General features: G+C 48.0%; 1 protein-coding gene across 7 annotated transcripts in view; it reads left to right on the top strand.

Moving 5' to 3' along the window:
- The window catches only part of RAPGEF1 (Rap guanine nucleotide exchange factor 1), a 432,768-nt gene that overhangs the window by 170,178 nt on the left and 244,192 nt on the right, over positions 1-18,398 (top strand). For all 7 annotated transcript variants that reach the window (XM_069237096.1, XM_069237094.1, XM_069237093.1 and 4 more), the window contains exon 4: positions 8,963-9,119. In XM_069237096.1, the coding sequence (XP_069093197.1) occupies positions 8,963-9,119 (157 nt within the window). The remainder of the gene's footprint in view (positions 1-8,962; positions 9,120-18,398) is intronic.

Here is an 18,398-nt window from a genome sequence, read left to right as displayed (position 1 = left end):
CATATTGGCCCATGCCGCAGTCCGTCAATCCCAGTGATGGAGACAGAAGACTGGGGCACAACATCATGGCCAGTCCTGGTCTTCCTTTTCCCCTGCTGCAGCCAAGCAGCACTGATTGCCCCCTTGAGGAGTCACTTGTGGCCAGTGGGTGGCAGAAAATGCTTGGACCTACCCAGCTGAGATGCAGTTACTTCGGATCAGTGTGTTCTGCAGGTTGTCCTCTTACACCCTTGTCTTTTGTCACCTGTCCCTACACTTCCTCCTCTTTCCATCCGGCTTCCACCTTGGCCAGAGAGGTTCATTCATTGCTGGCCAAAGGAGCAATGGAGTGTCACACATAGAGAAGGAGAGGGGCAACAGATGCTATTCCTATCACTTACTGGGGCCAAAACGGACAGTCGAGAAAAGATGAAAAATTATCAGAGGATCTGACGAACAAGGCTAAAATGCTAGTAAAACGTATTCACCTTCTGATCAACAGGCCGTCTTAAGCAAGAAACATACAATATATCATTAAATTAGAATGCATTAAAACCTGGAAATGTTGCTTGAGAATATGGTCTGGGATAAAGATACTTGTGAAAAAAAAAAGTATGATTATGTAGAACGGATACACACTGCACTGATGTGTTTATGCGGTTGTATGTGTGATCAAGATCAATGAAAAAGATATGTTTTAAAAGCGGATGGACTAACACTAATTTTGGATCTTTGGTTTTTGATCACTTTCCCTCGGAAGGACACATTCAAGATGTTGACTGTGGCCCAGGTCCTCTTCACTCTTTACCTTGGGGATTGGATGGTGTCCTTGGACTTGTGGTATGTGTGCTTTCATGTACCAAACCTAGAGCCCACTGGCCTTTCCTCTGCTTGGTTAGGGTAAATCAACTCATTCAGTTCACTGTCATTGCCCTTTGATCTCACCTAGGCCTCCCGAGTATTTACAAAGGCGATGTACGACTTTGCACGTTTAGAGTGCACACATTCCTGTATCTCAGTGACTTCCTATTGAAAACGGGCTCATCACAGTCTATCGCGGACCACCTGCAGACAACCATCCCTCTCCTATCTTCCATGGTCTTTTCATCAACAAGCCGTAATCCCATCTTCAGCCAGTGCAAAGGATTATCTTTATAGGGGCCATTCTGGAAACTGCGATGTACAAAGTTTTCCCACTCCGACAGCAAGTACAGAAGATTCTTATGTTTCACACTCGGTTCTGTTTCGGGCTGGATGGTTATGAGAATTCTTTGTCTCCTGGCCTCATGTGTCATGCTAGTGCCTCATGCCATATGCTGGCTCAAGGCTGGGGATGTATCTTGGTCAACATCTGTGTGTAAGACGAGGCGGCATGGGACCTTCAGTGTTAGATGAATGATTCCAATTTGACTTGGAGCAGGTCATTCTCCCTACCCTAACCAGAGCACTCAGTGGTGATGGATGCATTAACTATGGGCTGAGGGGGCCACCGGAACATGATCAAGATCAGGGAGTTCTGTTCTCCGTTGTAGCAATCAATCAATCAAAAAAAGTTATAGAGCGCGCTACTCAACCGTGAGGGCTCAAGGCGTTGGGGGGAGGGGGGTTGATTACTGCTCGAACAGCCACATCTTGAGGTTCTTTCTGAAGAGCAGGAGGTTCTGAGTCTTGCGGAGTTTGGTGGGGAGGGAGTTCCAGGCCTTGGGGGCAAGGTAGGAGAAGGCTCTGCCTCCCGTGCAGAGGTATCACTTTAGTCTCCTCAAACTGTATGCCATCCAGCTGGCTTTCGGGTGATAATACCTTCCATTAAGGGCAGTTGTGTGCAAGTTTCGACGGACAGTAAGACCACCATGTTGTAGTACTACTGGGTGGTGTGGTATTGTTCTTTGCTGGTAGGTGCCAAAGCTGTGGCGCTGGTTGCACTATCAGGGAACGTCCTTCACAGTGCAAAATTAGGTCCCCCACCCAAGGATGTGGAAGAGTTAGACGGTAGCTGAAGGAACTCGGGACCCCAAGAGGTGAGTACCTAGGTGACCCCCAGTGACCAGGAGAGCAGAGGTAAGTTACCTGGTCTTCCCAAAGACTAAAAAGGAGACTTGGAAAAGGAAGTTTGCAAGACCAGGACCAGTCTAGTGGAACCCAACAGTGGATTCCGGAAGAAGAGGACCCGCAAGAGAAGGGGACAGAGTCCACTCCACGCAGGAGTGTCCAGGTGGGGCAGGAGCCTCTGCCCCTTTTTCTGTGGATGAAGATCTGGGTCAATGAGGGAAGATCAGCTGTAGAGCTCAGGAGCTGCAGAGAGGTCCTTGCAGTTGTGTAGATGATGTCCGTTGCCGGGTCTTAGATGGTCAGTGGTCAGGAGGATCACCAACAAGCCTTGGCAAATGCAAATCTGGGCGAAGAGGATTTGCATGGAAGAAGAGGACCAGCAAGGGCCAGGAGACTCGACCGTTGGAGGGGAGTACGGGCTGACCATCAGCAGTTAGGCGAGCCAGCAGAAGCAGTCGCAGCCCTCACAGGCAACCCACTGGCAGCAGGCACAGTAAGTTGCAGTGAGGCCCAGTCAGCACACTGGGAGAGGAGTCCCACGTCACTGAAGCATCAGAGGAGAGACTTTCCTTGCAAGGATGAAGTGCTGTAGGACGGGGCTACTTGGAGCCTGAAGATCCCTTAGAGCAGGAGTCAACAAGCCTTGGTTGCTGTAAGAGTCACAGTGCACAGGGGAACTCTCCTGCGAAAAGACGCAAGGGCTCACCATCTCCTAAGATCGGCAGAAGGGACCACTCAGAACCACCACCTGTGTTGGAGGATCCACGCAGGTCCTGTGGAGAGCAGATCCCAGCAGCCAGATGTCATTGCCTTAGGTACCTGCGAATGCAGGGGAGTGACTCCTTCATTCCAGGGGAGATTCTTTCTTGCTTCTTTGATGCAGCTGAAGTCTTGCTGACCCCAGAGGATGCACAGCTGTGGAAATGCTGCAATTACTGGAAGGAGCCGAAGAAACAATGTTGCAAGGCAAGGTTGTCTTGGGAGTTGCAGGCTTGTTTGGTTCCTGTGAAGTCCAGCAGAGGTTCCAGTGGCCAGGACCAGAAGAGTTTGATGCAGGGGAGTCCTGGTGGAGTCTTGCACGTGGAATCTGGGGACCCACCCACAAGGGAGTCCCTAAATAGCCCTAACAGGGGGCTTGTTCACTCTGCAGGGTGACCACCTATCGCAGAGGGTCACTGACGTCAGGCACCTGTGCTGACCAATCAGATGCTGCCAGGGTCCTCTGCACATATTGTTTCCAAGATGGTAGAATCAAGTGGCCATCTGGAGGAGCTCTGGGCACCACCCCAGGAGTGGTGATGGACCGGGGAGTGGTCACTCCCCTTTCCTTTGTGTGCTTTTATGCCAGAACAGGGACCAGGGGTCACTGGTCTGGTGCAAACCGGATTATGCAAGGCCAGCACTAAATGTGCCCTTCAAAGCAAGCCGGTGGTGTAGGGAGGCTACCCCTCCTCAGCCTTGTAACACCTATTTCCAAGTGAGATGGTGTTTGCCCTCCTCTCCTGCAGGAAATCCTTTGTTCTGCCTTCCCCTGCTTGAGCTGGTTGTAAGGAAATGCCTCCTTGGCATGGTTGCCCCCTGACTTTTTGCCTTTGCTGATGCTATGTTTACAATTGAAAGTGTGCTGAGGCCTGCTAACCAGGCCCCAGCACCAGTGTTCTTTCCCTAACCTGTACTTTTGTATCCACAATTGGCAGACCCTGGCATCCAGATAAGTCCCTTGTAACTGGTACTTCTAGTACCAAGGGCCCTGATGCCAAGGAAGGTCTCTAAGGGCTGCAGCATGTCTTATGCCACCCTGGAGACCTCTCACTCAGCACAGACACACTGCTTGTCAGCTTGTGTGTGCTAGTGAGGACAAAACGAGTAAGTCGACATGGCACTCCCCTCAGGGTGCCATGCCAGCCTCTCACTGCCTATGCAGTATAGGTAAGACACCCCTCTAGCAGGCCTTACAGCCCTAAGGCAGGGTGCACTATACCATAGGTGAGGGTACCAGTGCATGAGCATGGTACCCCTACAGTGTCTAAACAAAACCTTAGACATTGTAAGTGCAGGGTAGCCATAAGAGTATATGGTCTGGGAGTCTGTCAAACACGAACTCCACAGCACCATAATGGCTACACTGAAAACTGGGAAGTTTGGTATCAAACTTCTCAGCACAATAAATGCACACTGATGCCAGTGTACATTTTATTGTAAAATACACCACAGAGGGCACCTTAGAGGTGCCCCCTGAAACTTAACCGACTGTCTGTGTAGGCTGACTAGTTCCAGCAGCCTGCCACACCAGAGACATGTTGCTGGCCCCATGGGGAGAGTGCCTTTGTCACTCTGAGGCCAGTAACAAAGCCTGCACTAGGTGGAGATGCTAACACCTCCCCCAGGCAGGAGCTGTGACACCTGGCGGTGAGCCTCAAAGGCTCACCCCTTTGTCACAGCCCAGCAGGGCACTCCAGCTTAGTGGAGTTGCCCGCCCCCTCCGGCCACGGCCCCCACTTTTGGCGGCAAGGCTGGAGGGAACAAAGAAAGCAACAAGGAGGAGTCACTGGCCAGTCAGGACAGCCCCTAAGGTGTCCTGAGCTGAGGTGACTCTGACTTTTAGAAATCCTCCATCTTGCAGATGGAGGATTCCCCCAATAGGGTTAGGATTGTGACCCCCTCCCCTTGGGAGGAGGCACAAAGAGGGTGTACCCACCCTCAGGGCTAGTAGCCATTGGCTACTAACCCCCCCAGACCTAAACACGCCCTTAAATTTAGTATTTAAGGGCTACCCTGAACCCTAGAAAATTAGATTCCTGCAACTACAAGAAGAAGGACTGCCTAGCTGAAAACCCCTGCAGAGGAAGACCAGAAGACGACAACTGCCTTGGCTCCAGAAACTCACCGGCCGGTCTCCTGCCTTCCAAAGATCCTGCTCCAGCGACGCCTTCCAAAGGGACCAGCGACCTCGACATCCTCTGAGGACTGCCCCTGCTTCGAAAAGACAAGAAACTCCAGAGGACAGCGGACCTGCTCCAAGAAAAGCTGCAACTTTGTTTCCAGCAGCTTTAAAGAACCCTGCAAGCTCCCCGCAAGAAGCGTGAGACTTGCAACACTGCACCCGGCGACCCCGACTCGGCTGGTGGCGATCCAGCACCTCAGGAGGGACCCCAGGACTACTCTAAGACTGTGAGTACAAAAACCTGTCCCCCCTGAGCCCCCACAGCGCCGCCTGCAGAGGGAATCCCGAGGCTTCCCCTGACCGCGACTCTTTGAATCCTAAGTCCCGACACCTGGGAGAGACCCTGCACCCGCAGCCCCCAGGACCTGAAGGACCGGACTTTCACTGGAGAAGTGACCCCCAGGAGTCCCTCTCCCTTGCCCAAGTGGAGGTTTCCCCGAGGAACCCCCCCCTTGCCTGCCTGCAGCGCTGAAGAGATCCCGAGATCTCTCATAGACTAACATTGCGAACCCGACGCTTGGTTCTACACTGCACCCGGCCGCCCCCGCGCCGCTGAGGGTGAAATTTCTGTGTGGGCTTGTGTCCCCCCCGGTGCCCTACAAAACCCCCCTGGTCTGCCCTCCGAAGACGCGGGTACTTACCTGCAAGCAGACCGGAACCGGGGCACCCCCCTTCTCTCCATTCTAGCCTATGTGTTTTGGGCACCACTTTGAACTCTGCACCTGACCGGCCCTGAGCTGCTGGTGTGGTGACTTTGGGGTTGCTCTGAACCCCCAACGGTGGGCTACCTTGGACCAAGAACTAAGCCCTGTAAGTGTCTTACTTACCTGGTTAACCTAACAAATACTTACCTCCCCTAGGAACTGTGAAAATTGCACTGTGTCCACTTTTAAAACAGCTATTTGTGAATAACTTGAAAAGTATACATGCAATTTTGATGATTTGAAGTTCCTAAAGTACTTACCTGCAATACCTTTCGAATGAGATATTACATGTAGAATTTGAACCTGTGGTTCTTAAAATAAACTAAGAAAAGATATTTTTCTATATAAAAACCTATTGGCTGGATTTGTCTCTGAGTGTGTGTACCTCATTTATTGTCTATGTGTATGTACAACAAATGCTTAACACTACTCCTTGGATAAGCCTACTGCTCGACCACACTACCACAAAATAGAGCATTAGTATTATCTATTTTTACCACTATTTTACCTCTAAGGGGAACCCTTGGACTCTGTGCATGCTATTCCTTACTTTGAAATAGCACATACAGAGCCAACTTCCTACACTGGTCAAGCAGTAGGAGGGCAGAAACCTGTCTGAGGGGGTGCAGCAGTGTGGGCTTTCCGCACACCCTGAAAGACTGGTAGGAGCATTACTGGGGGGGTCCTCTAAGGAGCCCTCCGAGTGCACGGAATCATGCCACCAATACCAGAATTAGTATTGTGGTATGATTCCGACATGCTTCATACCAAACATGCCTAGATTCGGAGTTACCATTATGTAGCTGGACTACAGGTAGTGTGACCTGTGGCCAGTACATGGGTAAAAAGGCTTCCCTGCACTTACGAAGTCCAGTGCATTGGAGCTGGAGTGCGTAGGGGCACCTCTGCTCATGCAGGGGGGCCCCTCACACACAGGGACCTGCATCCTGCCCTCTGGGCTATGAGGGCCTACCATAGGGGTGACTTACAGTGACCTGGTGTAGTTACCTGTGATGAAAGGGTGGATGCACCTTTTCACGCATGGTGCAAATGGCAGGCCTGCAGACACAGTTTGCATGGGTTCCCATGGGTGGCACAATACATGCTGCAGCCCATGGGAGACCCCTGGTGTACCAGTGTCCTGGGTACCTAGGTACCATATACTAGGGACTTATAGGGGTACACCAGTAAGCCAATTGTGGGGTGTAAAGGGTACCAAAGCAACCACATTTAGAGGAGCGAGCACAATCACTGTGGTCCTGGTTAGCAAGATCCCATTGAAAACAGTCTAAACACACTTATAGAAAGGCAAAAAGTGGAGGTAACCATGCCGGAAAGAGTGACGTTCCTAGAGGGACCTCACTACAGAATGTGATGGGGGGATAGAGGACCTAGTACCCTGACTTGCTGAGTATGAGAATCTGTGCCCCGCTCCATCTCTTTTTGGGAGGAACTGCACCTTCATGCGTGGGGATTGAGTGGAATCTGCTGAGCAACCTGAAGCGCTCGATTGGTTGGCGGATGTCATCTTCACATCCTGCTGCCCACAGTCAGTCCATTTTGGAAATGGGCAAAGTTTGGGCCTGATATGAGGACCATCATGTCAGTCTGCTTCAGGCTAAAGTTCCTGATGTACTGCTGTTTGTCCTGTCTCTAGCCCAGCAAGGCCTTGCCATTTCCTCTGTTAAAGATTGTTTGTTGGCGTTGTCGGCCTTTTTATGTTTACCTCATCAGCCCTCTAAGTTCAAGTCACCGGTTGCGATACGTTTTTTGAAGGGTCTTATGTCCATGTTTCCCCTGCTCCTTTTGATATACCTGAGTGGGACCTTAATGTAGTTGTTAAGTGTCCACACCCTTTGCGCCTATCCACAGCTCTTCCTTAAAACTGTTGATCAGGAAAACTGCCCTTCTCTTATTGTGATCACCTCCTTGTGTCATGTCAACTGTAGACGCTGTCAGTGCAACCACCAGATATCACCTTCTTTCCGGACGAGCTGCTGCTTTGGACTCTAGCATAATTTCTACCAAAGGTGGAATCTCCTTTTCATGTGGGGCAGTCCATCATGCTTCGCTCGGCCACAGCCCTATAAGGAGGAGGAGCGGCTGCACTGGCTAGATCACAAGAGAGCCCTTCACTTTTATATCAATAGGATTCAAAAGCGCGGAGTGAATGGCTAACTTTTAGTGAGGGTTCTCTGGTGCAAGAATCCGAAGGGCAGTCCAGAATCAGACTTTGTTCTTGTACATCTTTCTCTTCAATAAAATGTATTATGCCTCATCCTAAAAGGAACCTTCTGAAAGTGTTCAGACTACTCATTCTACCAGCGCTGAAGCCACCTGCTTGGTCCTGCAGGATTTCCTGGTATTAAGTCCACTACTCAGACCTTTCACCTTTTGGGAGGTACTACCTTGATATCTATTCGAAAAATGAGGAATATACAGTTAGAATTATCCATTAGAACAAGTTACTGGGAACTGTGTGGTGGATACTCTAAACACTGTTTGCTGGCGAACCCACCTTCATTCCCATTCTGTGAAGTGAGCTTTTAGATATTAATCAGGTTCCATTTTAGGCAATCTAAATGGAAGCTGATTAATATCTAGAAGCTCACTTCACAGAATGGGAAGGAAGGTGGGTTGGCGAGCAAACAGCGTTTAGAGTATCCACCACCCAGTTCCCACTGTCATGGTCATCTGTTACTGATGCTCCATACCGAAGGCCAAGCAATTCTTTCTTGCAAACTGACATTAAAGTGAAGGTGTGGCTCCTGCAAACTGCTCCACTGCGTCACTTCTGGTGATGAGATAAAGCAGACGTTTAGTGCTGGCACCTATGGGCACACTGGAGCAACTTCTAAAAAGGTTCCAGATCCAGTCTAGGACCTGGCGAAATTCAGAAGGAATCTGTCATTAAAGTATTCACCAAAAAGTGTTACCAAAGGTAAGTAAAACTTGCAGGTCTTTTCATTATCTATTTAGTCTGCCAAAGTGGAGCTTGGCATTCTCATGTTTTGCAGTACACGTTTTGTATGTCTGGGGTAAGTTTGCACTGTTGATGACCTTAGTCTGCCAATATTTGTGCAATTAGCGGTTTCATTTCTGTTAAGTTGAAAATGGTACCATTTATGGAAATGGTCTTAAGGCTCTGTCCTTGAACATAGTTTAGTCACTTGACTGTGGGAGTTATGAGTAGAGATGTGATTGTTGCTGATGGAGCCCTATGGATAACAGGTGATGGCTAACACCTGTACTTAGTGCGTGACCCCTTGTCTTCTTTCACCCACAGCTCAGCTGTATCCTCCTGCTATAGTCGTGTGTACCAGAGCCTTGCCAATCTCATTCGATGGTCGGATCAGGTGATGCTCGAGGGCATAAACTCTGAAGATAAGGAAGTGGTCACCACGGTCCGAGAAGTCATAAAGGCGGTCTTGGATGGAGTCAAGGTATGGTGCTGAAATGATGCCGACATTGGAGCCAAGATAAATCAGCATTTACAAAGCCAGTCGATCTGGCATTGGCTGGCAGCCTTTTGGCTTTATCAGTGCTTGCATTGTTGTGGAAGTTGCAAGGCTTGCCAGTGTTCAAAAAAGAAAATCAGTGAAAGCAGAATTAATAGTTTGTTCTAAAAATACACACATTGCCATAGTAGTCCTTGGCACGGAAGGAAGTACTTTGTAGGGATATGTGCCTTGTGAAAGAGCAGAATGCCATCACTGAGTCGGAGGCTGAAGTGGGCTGACCGATTGCCCCACGCTGTAGCGGGTGGAATTTAAACATGAAGGACACAACAATAGCATTTGATGAAGAGGGCTGGTTTGAAAGCCCCCTATAAGTAAGGAAGTGTGTATACGTATCCATCGGTCTATATTTATGTATCAAAAGATGTGTGTGTATATATAGATATATATATATGTTCGATGGCATGTGTAGCTGCAGATACACATGCTGTGCATATCCTGCCATCTAGTGTTGGGCTCGGAGTGTTACAAGTTGTTTTTCTTCGAAGAAGTCTTTTCGAGTCACGAGATCGAGGGACTCCTCCCCTTTCGGCTCCATTGCGCATGGGCGTCGACTCCATCTTAGATTGCTTTCTTTCCGCCATCGGGTTCGGACGTGTTCCTCTTCGCTCCGTGTTTCGGTTCGGAAAGTTAGTTAAATATCGGAAAATTCGACGGTTGTCGATTGTTTGCGTTCGGTATCGGGTTAGTTAACGCAGATCGACACCGATTCAAGAAAAGCTCCGGTAGCCCTTCGGGGCTTCGATTCCCCGGCGGGGCCTGGTCGGCCCGACCGCGTGCGTCTTCAAGGCTAATGGAACGGACCCCATTCCGCTTCTGCCCTGAATGCCACAACAAGTATCCTTCCACAGATCAACATCTGGTCTGTAATTTGTGTTTGTCCCCCGAACACAAAGAGGATACCTGCGAGCCCTGTCGGGCGTTTCGGTCGAAGAAAACGCTACAGGACCGGAGAGCACGAAGGCTTCAAATGGCGTCGGCGCCGCCAGGACACCACGACATCGAGGAAGATGAGACTTTCTCCAGTGCTGACTCGGACGAGCCCGAAACAGAGCAGACGCCGAAAACCGTGAGTAAAACCGCCCCGGCCAAAACTCACGCAAAAATCGTGAAGGCCATGGCTTAACCCGTAAAATCTGTGACCGACCATCGGCACCGAAAAAGGGCACACATGTGTCGAAGTCATCCGACTCCGGTCGAGATACAGGCACAGAACATACTCGACACCGAGACTCTGGTTCCGACCAAACTCGACATCGAGATACCGGCACCGAGATGAGTCGGCACCGAGAGATCGGAACACCGAAACCAAAAAAAGTGGCTTCAGAGCCAAAAAAAACTGTAGGAAAGGTTTCGGTACCGAAACATCCAGCTTCGGAGCCGAAAACAAGCTCATATTCAGAGGAGCAAGGCCTTTCAGCACAACTGCAAGGCCATAAATTTGGACAAGAACTAGAAGCAGGGGAGCCAGATTATACACAAAGAAGGCTCCATATTCCAAAGGATACAGGGAAAATAAGAACTCTCCCTCCTATAAGGATGAAAAGGAAACTTGCTTTCCAAGACAAAGACAAACAACCACAACCACAAGCAAAGGTGGCAAAACAAGTAACTCCACCACAAATTTCGCCACCACTATCACCACACCACTCACCACAACCATCACCAATTGCTACCCCACCTATGATGCAGTATCCAACGCACACAGGGATGAGTCAGGAAGACCCAAATGCATGGGATCTCTATGATGCGCCTGTATCAGACAATAGTCCAGACTGCTACCCAGCGAGACCATCACCACCTGAAGACAGTACTGCTTACACGTAGGTGGTGTCCAGAGCAGCTGCTTTTCACAATGTGACACTGCACGTTGAACCGATTGAGGATGACTTTTTATTTAATACTTTGTCGTCAACACATAGGGGGTCATTCAGACCCCGGCGAGCGGCGGGAGCCGCCCGCCTGGCGGGAACCGCCGAATGACCGCACCGCGGTCAAAAGACCGCGGCGGCCATTCTGTGTTTCCCGCTGGGCTGGCGGGCGACCGCCAGAAGGCCGCCCGCCAGCCCAGCGGGAAACCCCTTCCCACGAGGACACCGGCTCCGAATGGAGGCGGCGTAGTGGGAAGGGTGCGACGGGTGCAGTTGCACCCGTCGCGAATTTCAGTGTCTGCAATGCAGACACTGAAATTCAAAGTGGGGCCCGCTTACGGGGGCCCCTGTAGTGCCCATGCCATTGGCATGGGCACTGCAGGGGCCCCCAGGGGCCCCACGACACCCCTCACCGCCATCCTGTTCCTGGTGGTCGGAACTGCCAGGAACAGGATGGCGGTGAGGGGGTCGGAATCCCCCATGGCGGCGCAGCAAGCTGCACCGCCATGGGGGATTCCTCAGGGCAGCGGAAAACCGGCGGAAGACCGCCGGTTTTCCTGTTCTGACCACGGCCAAACCGCCGCGGTCAGAATGCCCTGCGGGGCACCGCCAGCCTGTTGGCGGTGCTCCCGCCAACCAGGACCGCCGGGGTCGGAATGACCCCCATAGTCAGTACCAGAGTCTTCCAATGTTGCCAGGAATGTTGAAACACACGAAGCAAGTATTTTAAGAGCCTGTCAAAGGCAGGGCCATCACACCTAGGGTGGAGTAAAAGTACAAGCCTCCCCCTACAGATCCTGTGTACATCACGCAACAACTGACACCTGACTCAGTAGTAGTAGGTGCAGCACGTAAAAGGGCTAATTCACACACCTCTGGAGATGCACGACCACCTGATAAAGAAAGTCGAAAGTTTGATGCAGCGGGGAAAAGAGTTGCAGCACAAGCAGCCAATCAATGGCACATTGCCAACTCCCAGGCTTTGTTGTCAAGATATGACAGAGCTCATTGGGATGAAATGCAGCACTTTATAGAACATCTGCCCAAAGAGTTCCAAAAGCGTGCACAGCAAGTGGTGGGAGGGGGCCAAAGTATCTCGAATAACCGGATACGATCGGCAAGAATGCAGCAGACACAGCCGCAGGAACTGTGAATACAGCGGTCACTATTCGGAGACACGCATGGCTACGCACCTCCGGATTCAAGCCCGAAATCCAACAGGCTGTACTTAATATGCCTTTTAATGGACAGCAGTTGTTTGGGCCAGACACAGCTATAGAGAAACTGAAAAAGGACACGTATACGGCCAAGGCCATGGGCGCGCTCTACTCCCCACAGAGCAGAGGCACATTTAGGAAGACACAATTTAGAGGGGGGTTTCGGGCCCAAGCACAGAACCCTCAACCTCACCAACCAGACCCACATACCAGAGCCAGTATCAGAGAGGAGGCTTTCGGGGACAATACAGAGGTGGACAGTTCCCAAAAACTAGAGGAAAGTTCCAAAGCCCAAACACCCCTCAAAATAAACAGTGACTTCAGTGTCACAAATCCCCAACACATAACACCGGGGGGGTGGGGGGGAGACTTACAGATTTTTACCAAAACTGGGAAGAAATAACAGACTTGTGGGTGCTAGCCATTATCCAACATGGTTATTGCATAGAATTCCTACAATTACCACCAAATGTGCCTCCAAGAACACACAACATGTCCAAACAACACATGGATCTATTACAGCTGGAAGTCCAAGCGTTGTTGCAAAAAGACGCTATAGAACTAGTACCCAATCAACAGAAAGGAACAGGTGTTTACTCCCTGTATTTTCTAATACCCAAAAAGGACAAAACTCTAAGACCCATCTTAGATCTCAGAACACTAAATCTTTACATCAAATCAGATCACTTTCACATGGTGACACTTCAAGACGTAATCCCCTTGCTCAAACAGGACTACATGTCAACATTAGATCTCAAGGATGCGTACTTCCATATACCCATACATCCTTCGCACAGGAAATACCTAAGGTTTGTAATCCAAGGGGTACATTACCAATTCAAAGTGTTACCATTCGGGATAACAACAGCACCAAGGGTATTTACAAAATGCCTTGCAGTGGTGGCAGCCCATATCAGAAGACAGCACATACATGTATTCCCGTATCTGGACGATTGGTTAATCAAGACCAATACGCAAGAACGGTGTCTTCAACACACAAATTACGTCATAGAAACCCTTACAAACTAGGGTTCTCACCGAACTACCAAAAATCACACTCACAGCCGTGTCCAATACAACAATACTTGGTAGCAACAATCAACACAAAAAAAGGGATTGCCACTCCAAGTCCACAAAGGGTACAAGCATTCCAAAAGTAATACAAAGCATGCACCCAAACCAAAGGTTCCAGGTAAAATTTGTGATGAAACTACTAGGCATGATGTCCTCATGCATAGCCATTGTCCCAAACGCAAGATTACACATGCGGCCCTTACAACAGTGCCTAGCAACACAATGGTCACAAGCACAGGGTCAACTTCAAGATCTAGTGTTGATAGGCCGCCAAACATACACCTCGCTTCAATGGTGGAATCCTATAAACTTAAACCAAGGGCGACCTTTCCAAGACCCAGTGCCTCAATACGTGATCAAAACAGATGCTTCCATGGTAGGGTGGGGAGCACACCTCAACCAACACAGCATCCAGGGTCAATGGGACACTCGACAGAAACAACTTCATATAAATCAGTTAGAACTACTAGCAGTGTTTCTAGAGTTGAAAGCATTTCAACCACTAATAGCCCACAAACACATTCTTGTCAAAACAGACAACATGACAACAATGTATTACCTGAACAAACAGGGAGGGACACACTTGACACAGTTGTGTCTCTTAGCACAAAAAAATTGGCATTGGGCGATTCACAATCACATTCGCCTAATAGCGCAATACATACCAGGAATTCAAAACCAGTTAGCCGACAATCTCAACAGGTCCACAAATGGGAAATTCATCCCCAGATACTACAAAACTTACTTCCAAAGCTGGGGAACACCGCAAATAGACTTATTCGCAACAAAAGAAAACGCAAAATGCCAAAACAGTGCATCCAGGTACCCACAGCCTCACTCCAAGGGCAATGCGTTATGGATGAGTTGGTCAGGGATATTTGCTTACGCTTTTCCCCCTCTCCTTCTGTATGTCGTAAACAAATTGAGTCAAAACAAACTCAAACTAATACGAATAGCATCAACTTGGGCACGAAAACCTTGGTACACAACACTACTAGACCTGTCAGTAGTGCCACATATCAAACTACCAAACAGACCAGATCTGTTAACTCAACACAAACAACAGATCAGACACCCGAATCCAGCATCGCTCAATCTAGCAATCTGGCTCCTGAAGTTTTAGAATTCGGACATCTAGACCTTACACAAGAATGTATGGAGGTCATCAAACAGGCTAGAAAACCTACTACAAGACATTGCTACGCAAATAAATGGAAAAGATTTGTTTATTACTGTCATAATAATCAAATTCAACCATTACACGCATCCGCAAAAAACATTGTAAGCTACTTACTACACTTACAAAAGTCTAAGTTAGCTTTTTCATCCATTAAAATACATCTCACAGCAATTTCGGCCTATCTGCAAATTACACATTCAACTTCACTATTCAGAATCCCAGTCATAAAAGCATTTATGGAGGGTCTAAAAAGGATCATTCCACCAAGAACACCACCAGTTCCTTCGTGGAACCTCAATATTGTATTAACACAACTCATGGGCCCACCATTTGAACCCATGTGCTCTTGTGAAATACAATACTTAACCTGGAAAGTAGCCTTCCTAATAGCTATCACATCTCTCAGAAGAGTAAGTGAAATACAAGCCTTTACCATACAAGAACCCTTTATACAAATACACAAACATAAAGTGGTTCTACGCACAAATCCCACATTTTTGCCAAAAGTCATATCAGCATTCCACTTAAATCAAACAGTGGAACTCCCAGTGTTCTTTCCAGAACCAGACTCTGTAGCTGAAAGAGCATTACATACATTAGACATAAAAAGAGCACTAATGTATTACATTGATAGAACCAAACAAATTCGCAAAACAATTGTTTGTAGCTTTCCAAAAACCTCATGCAGGGAATCCAATATCCAAACAAGGCATTGCCAGATGGATAGTTAAGTGTATTCAAACCTGTTATATAAAAGCAAAGAGAGAACTGCCTATTACACCAAAGGCACACTCAACTAGAAAGAAAGGCGCCACCATGGCCTTTCTAGGGAATATACCAATGACAGAAATATGTAAGGCAGCCACATGGTCTACGCCTCATACATTCACTAAACATTACTGCGTGGATGTGTTTACAACACAGCAAGCCACAGTAGGACAAGCAGTATTAAGAACATTATTTCAAACAACTTCAACTCCTACAGGCTAAACCGCTGCTTTTGGGGAGATAACTGCTTACTAGTCTATGCACAGCATGTGTATCTGCAGCTACACATGCCATCGAACGGAAAATGTCACTTACCCAGTGTACATCTGTTCGTGGCATGAGACGCTGCAGATTCACATGCGCCCTCCCACCTCCCCGGGAGCCTGTAGCCGTTATAAGTTGATAAAAATGAAACTTGTACATTTGTAAATTTGTAAATATATCACTTTTAGTCACATTATGTACATACATACTTACTCCATTGCATGGGCACTATTACTATATACACAACTCCTACCTCACCCTCTGCGGGGAAAACAATCTAAGATGGAGTCGACGCCCATGCGCAATGGAGCCGAAAGGGGAGGAGTCCCTCGATCTCGTGACTCGAAAAGACTTCTTCGAAGAAAAACAACTTGTAATACTCCGAGCCCAACACTAGATGGCGGTATATGCACAGCATGTGAATCTGCAGCGTCTCATGCCACGAACAGATGTACACTGGGTAAGTGACATTTTCCATATATGTATCATTCAAAAAGTCTTGCCTAACGCCAGGCCTAAAAAAAAAAAATTGAAGACCTGTTGTGACTCCTCTCTTGTTCTGGAGTGCATCAGCTGAGCGGCTCTATCACAGATTTGCTTCCGCCGTCGGCTCATCCTCGAGAGGCTGAAGGAAAGTTGAAACGTTAAATACACTATACTACCTTTGTCCTTTCTATTGTAGTTCTGCAGCTTACTATTGCACCCAGGAGATGAAAAGAGCAACTTTACATTAAAGGTCTTCGAATTTCAGAATTAACTCTAAGGCCCTGCGAGATTGACTCGCTGCTTCTCCTTTAAGGCCTGTTGAGGTTAGCCTTGAGAATGCACTGTGGACTTAGTTATAGAGCAAACTCCATTCCAAGACTTTTGCTGACGTCCTGGACGGGATGCTGAAAGAACGCTTCATTCACGCGGACATAGGCAGAATCCTCACTAAGCCTCCGGCTGCAGGAGTTTTCCCTATTGCGCAAAATCTGTGATTGACCTTCAAGAGAAAACCTCATTCACACACTCCTCTACCACAACCAAGCCCTAAGAAAGTTAGTTATTTGTCTACTAGCCCTACTTTCTTCTCACCGCTACGTTCCACACCACCATTGCCTCCTCTATCTCAACATTTCCCCCTTAGGCAAGCAGTCCCTACTACCCTGAGGACCTAAAATTCCTACCTAATGTCTCATCTTTTCACATCAACCAAACTATTACGCTACCTGCTTCCTCCAACTAGAATATGTACCTGAACGGTTGCTTCACGCTCTCAATGTTGAAGAAAAAAAAAATCATGTTTTATTTGGACAGAACAAAACCATTCTCAGTCTGATCAATTTTTGTAGCCTTTATAAAACCTAATAAGGGATCTGCCTTTTCCAAAGCTGGCATTTCCTGATCTGTAGGTAATTTATCTAAACATATTGTACAAAGACTAAGCACACACTATCCGTGCTGCCAAGAGCACATGTGCAAAGACTAAGCACACACTATCCGTGCTGCCAAGAGCACATTCTACAAGGAAAAAGGAAGCCACACTAGCCTTTCTGGGTAACATCTGTATCTTGGATATACGTAAGTCTGCTACTTGATAAACACCAAATACGTTTACCAAGCATTATTGTGGAGACGTGCTCGCAAGCTAACAAGTTCTAGTTGGCCAAGCGGTTTTAATAACACTTCTTGTTATGTAGTGTATTTGTTAAGTGGAGTATCACCTGCAAACGTATCTTGACATTTGTTTGCCTAGCCCTGCCAGTGGTAGGTTGGTTAATTGAAAAGCCAGGTCTTGAGCTTCTTGTAGAATTTAAGAAGAGAGGAGGAAGCTCTGATGTGGAGTGAGAGATAATTTATCGCTTTGGAGTGATGTAAGTAAACACCTGTCATACTGATCTGTTTCTGTGTATGTGTAGGATATATGCATGGGATGAGTGCGAGTAGCAGTCCTGCGAAGGTGTCTGGTTGCTTGGTGAAAGGGGATGCAATTGTGCAGGTGGGTGGGGCTTCTGCTGTGTATATTGGCTTAAATGTGCATGTGAGGGGTTTGAAATTAGATAGTTTGTGTATTCGGAGTTGTGGTGTGCTGCCAAGTTCTGGATGGTTGGTAGTCTTCTAGTGAGTTGCTTCATGATCCCAGCATAGAGGTGTCCACATAGTCCAACTTGCTGGTGACAAGGGCGTGAGTGCCAGTTTTTTGTGTGTTTGGGAGCCTTTTGAAGATCTTCCTTAGCATCTTCAGAGTGTGGCTGTTAAGTGACAGTGTTGACTTGTGAGCTCATGTCCAGTTTGCGGTCTGATTATTTCAGGGTTCCTGGTGCGGGTCTGAGTTCCACTGCTCCACCTGTTGAAGTCCCATTTGAGGTGTTCTTGCTGAAGGTCACTACTCTCTTGTCTGTGTTGCGCTTGAGACGGTTGGCTTTCATTCAATTAGCCCCTTGGGTCAAGCAGACGATTAACTTGTTTGTTGTGTTAGGGTTCTCCGAGAGAGAGCAATATATGTTTTTCAAACATTTGCATCACTGTTAGCTGGCTACAGCTTTTTCTAAAGCATTACATGCTACAAACACATGGTTACAGAGTAAGTAACAATTTTCCATATTACAAAGTGGTTGTGGCCACTGTATAGTTGTAGTTATGTCACGGTTTCCATTTGAAGAATGTGTTTTGTTTTGCTAATACTTTTGGCACCATTTGATTGAATTTGCACAAAACCTTCCCAAAAATGTTCATCCACCACAGCCCTTTCCTGGAAAGTTTTGTGGAGATCCATCAAGGTGAGGCCACGAAAAAAAGCGGGTTGGCAGGAGTCCTAAAATGCTGCCTTTCCATGTTAATTTTGCAG

This window comes from Pleurodeles waltl, chromosome 6, assembly GCF_031143425.1.
Source record: "Pleurodeles waltl isolate 20211129_DDA chromosome 6, aPleWal1.hap1.20221129, whole genome shotgun sequence".
NCBI classification, from domain to species: Eukaryota; Metazoa; Chordata; class Amphibia; order Caudata; family Salamandridae; genus Pleurodeles; species Pleurodeles waltl.
This window is presented reverse-complemented; position numbering and strand designations above follow the sequence as displayed.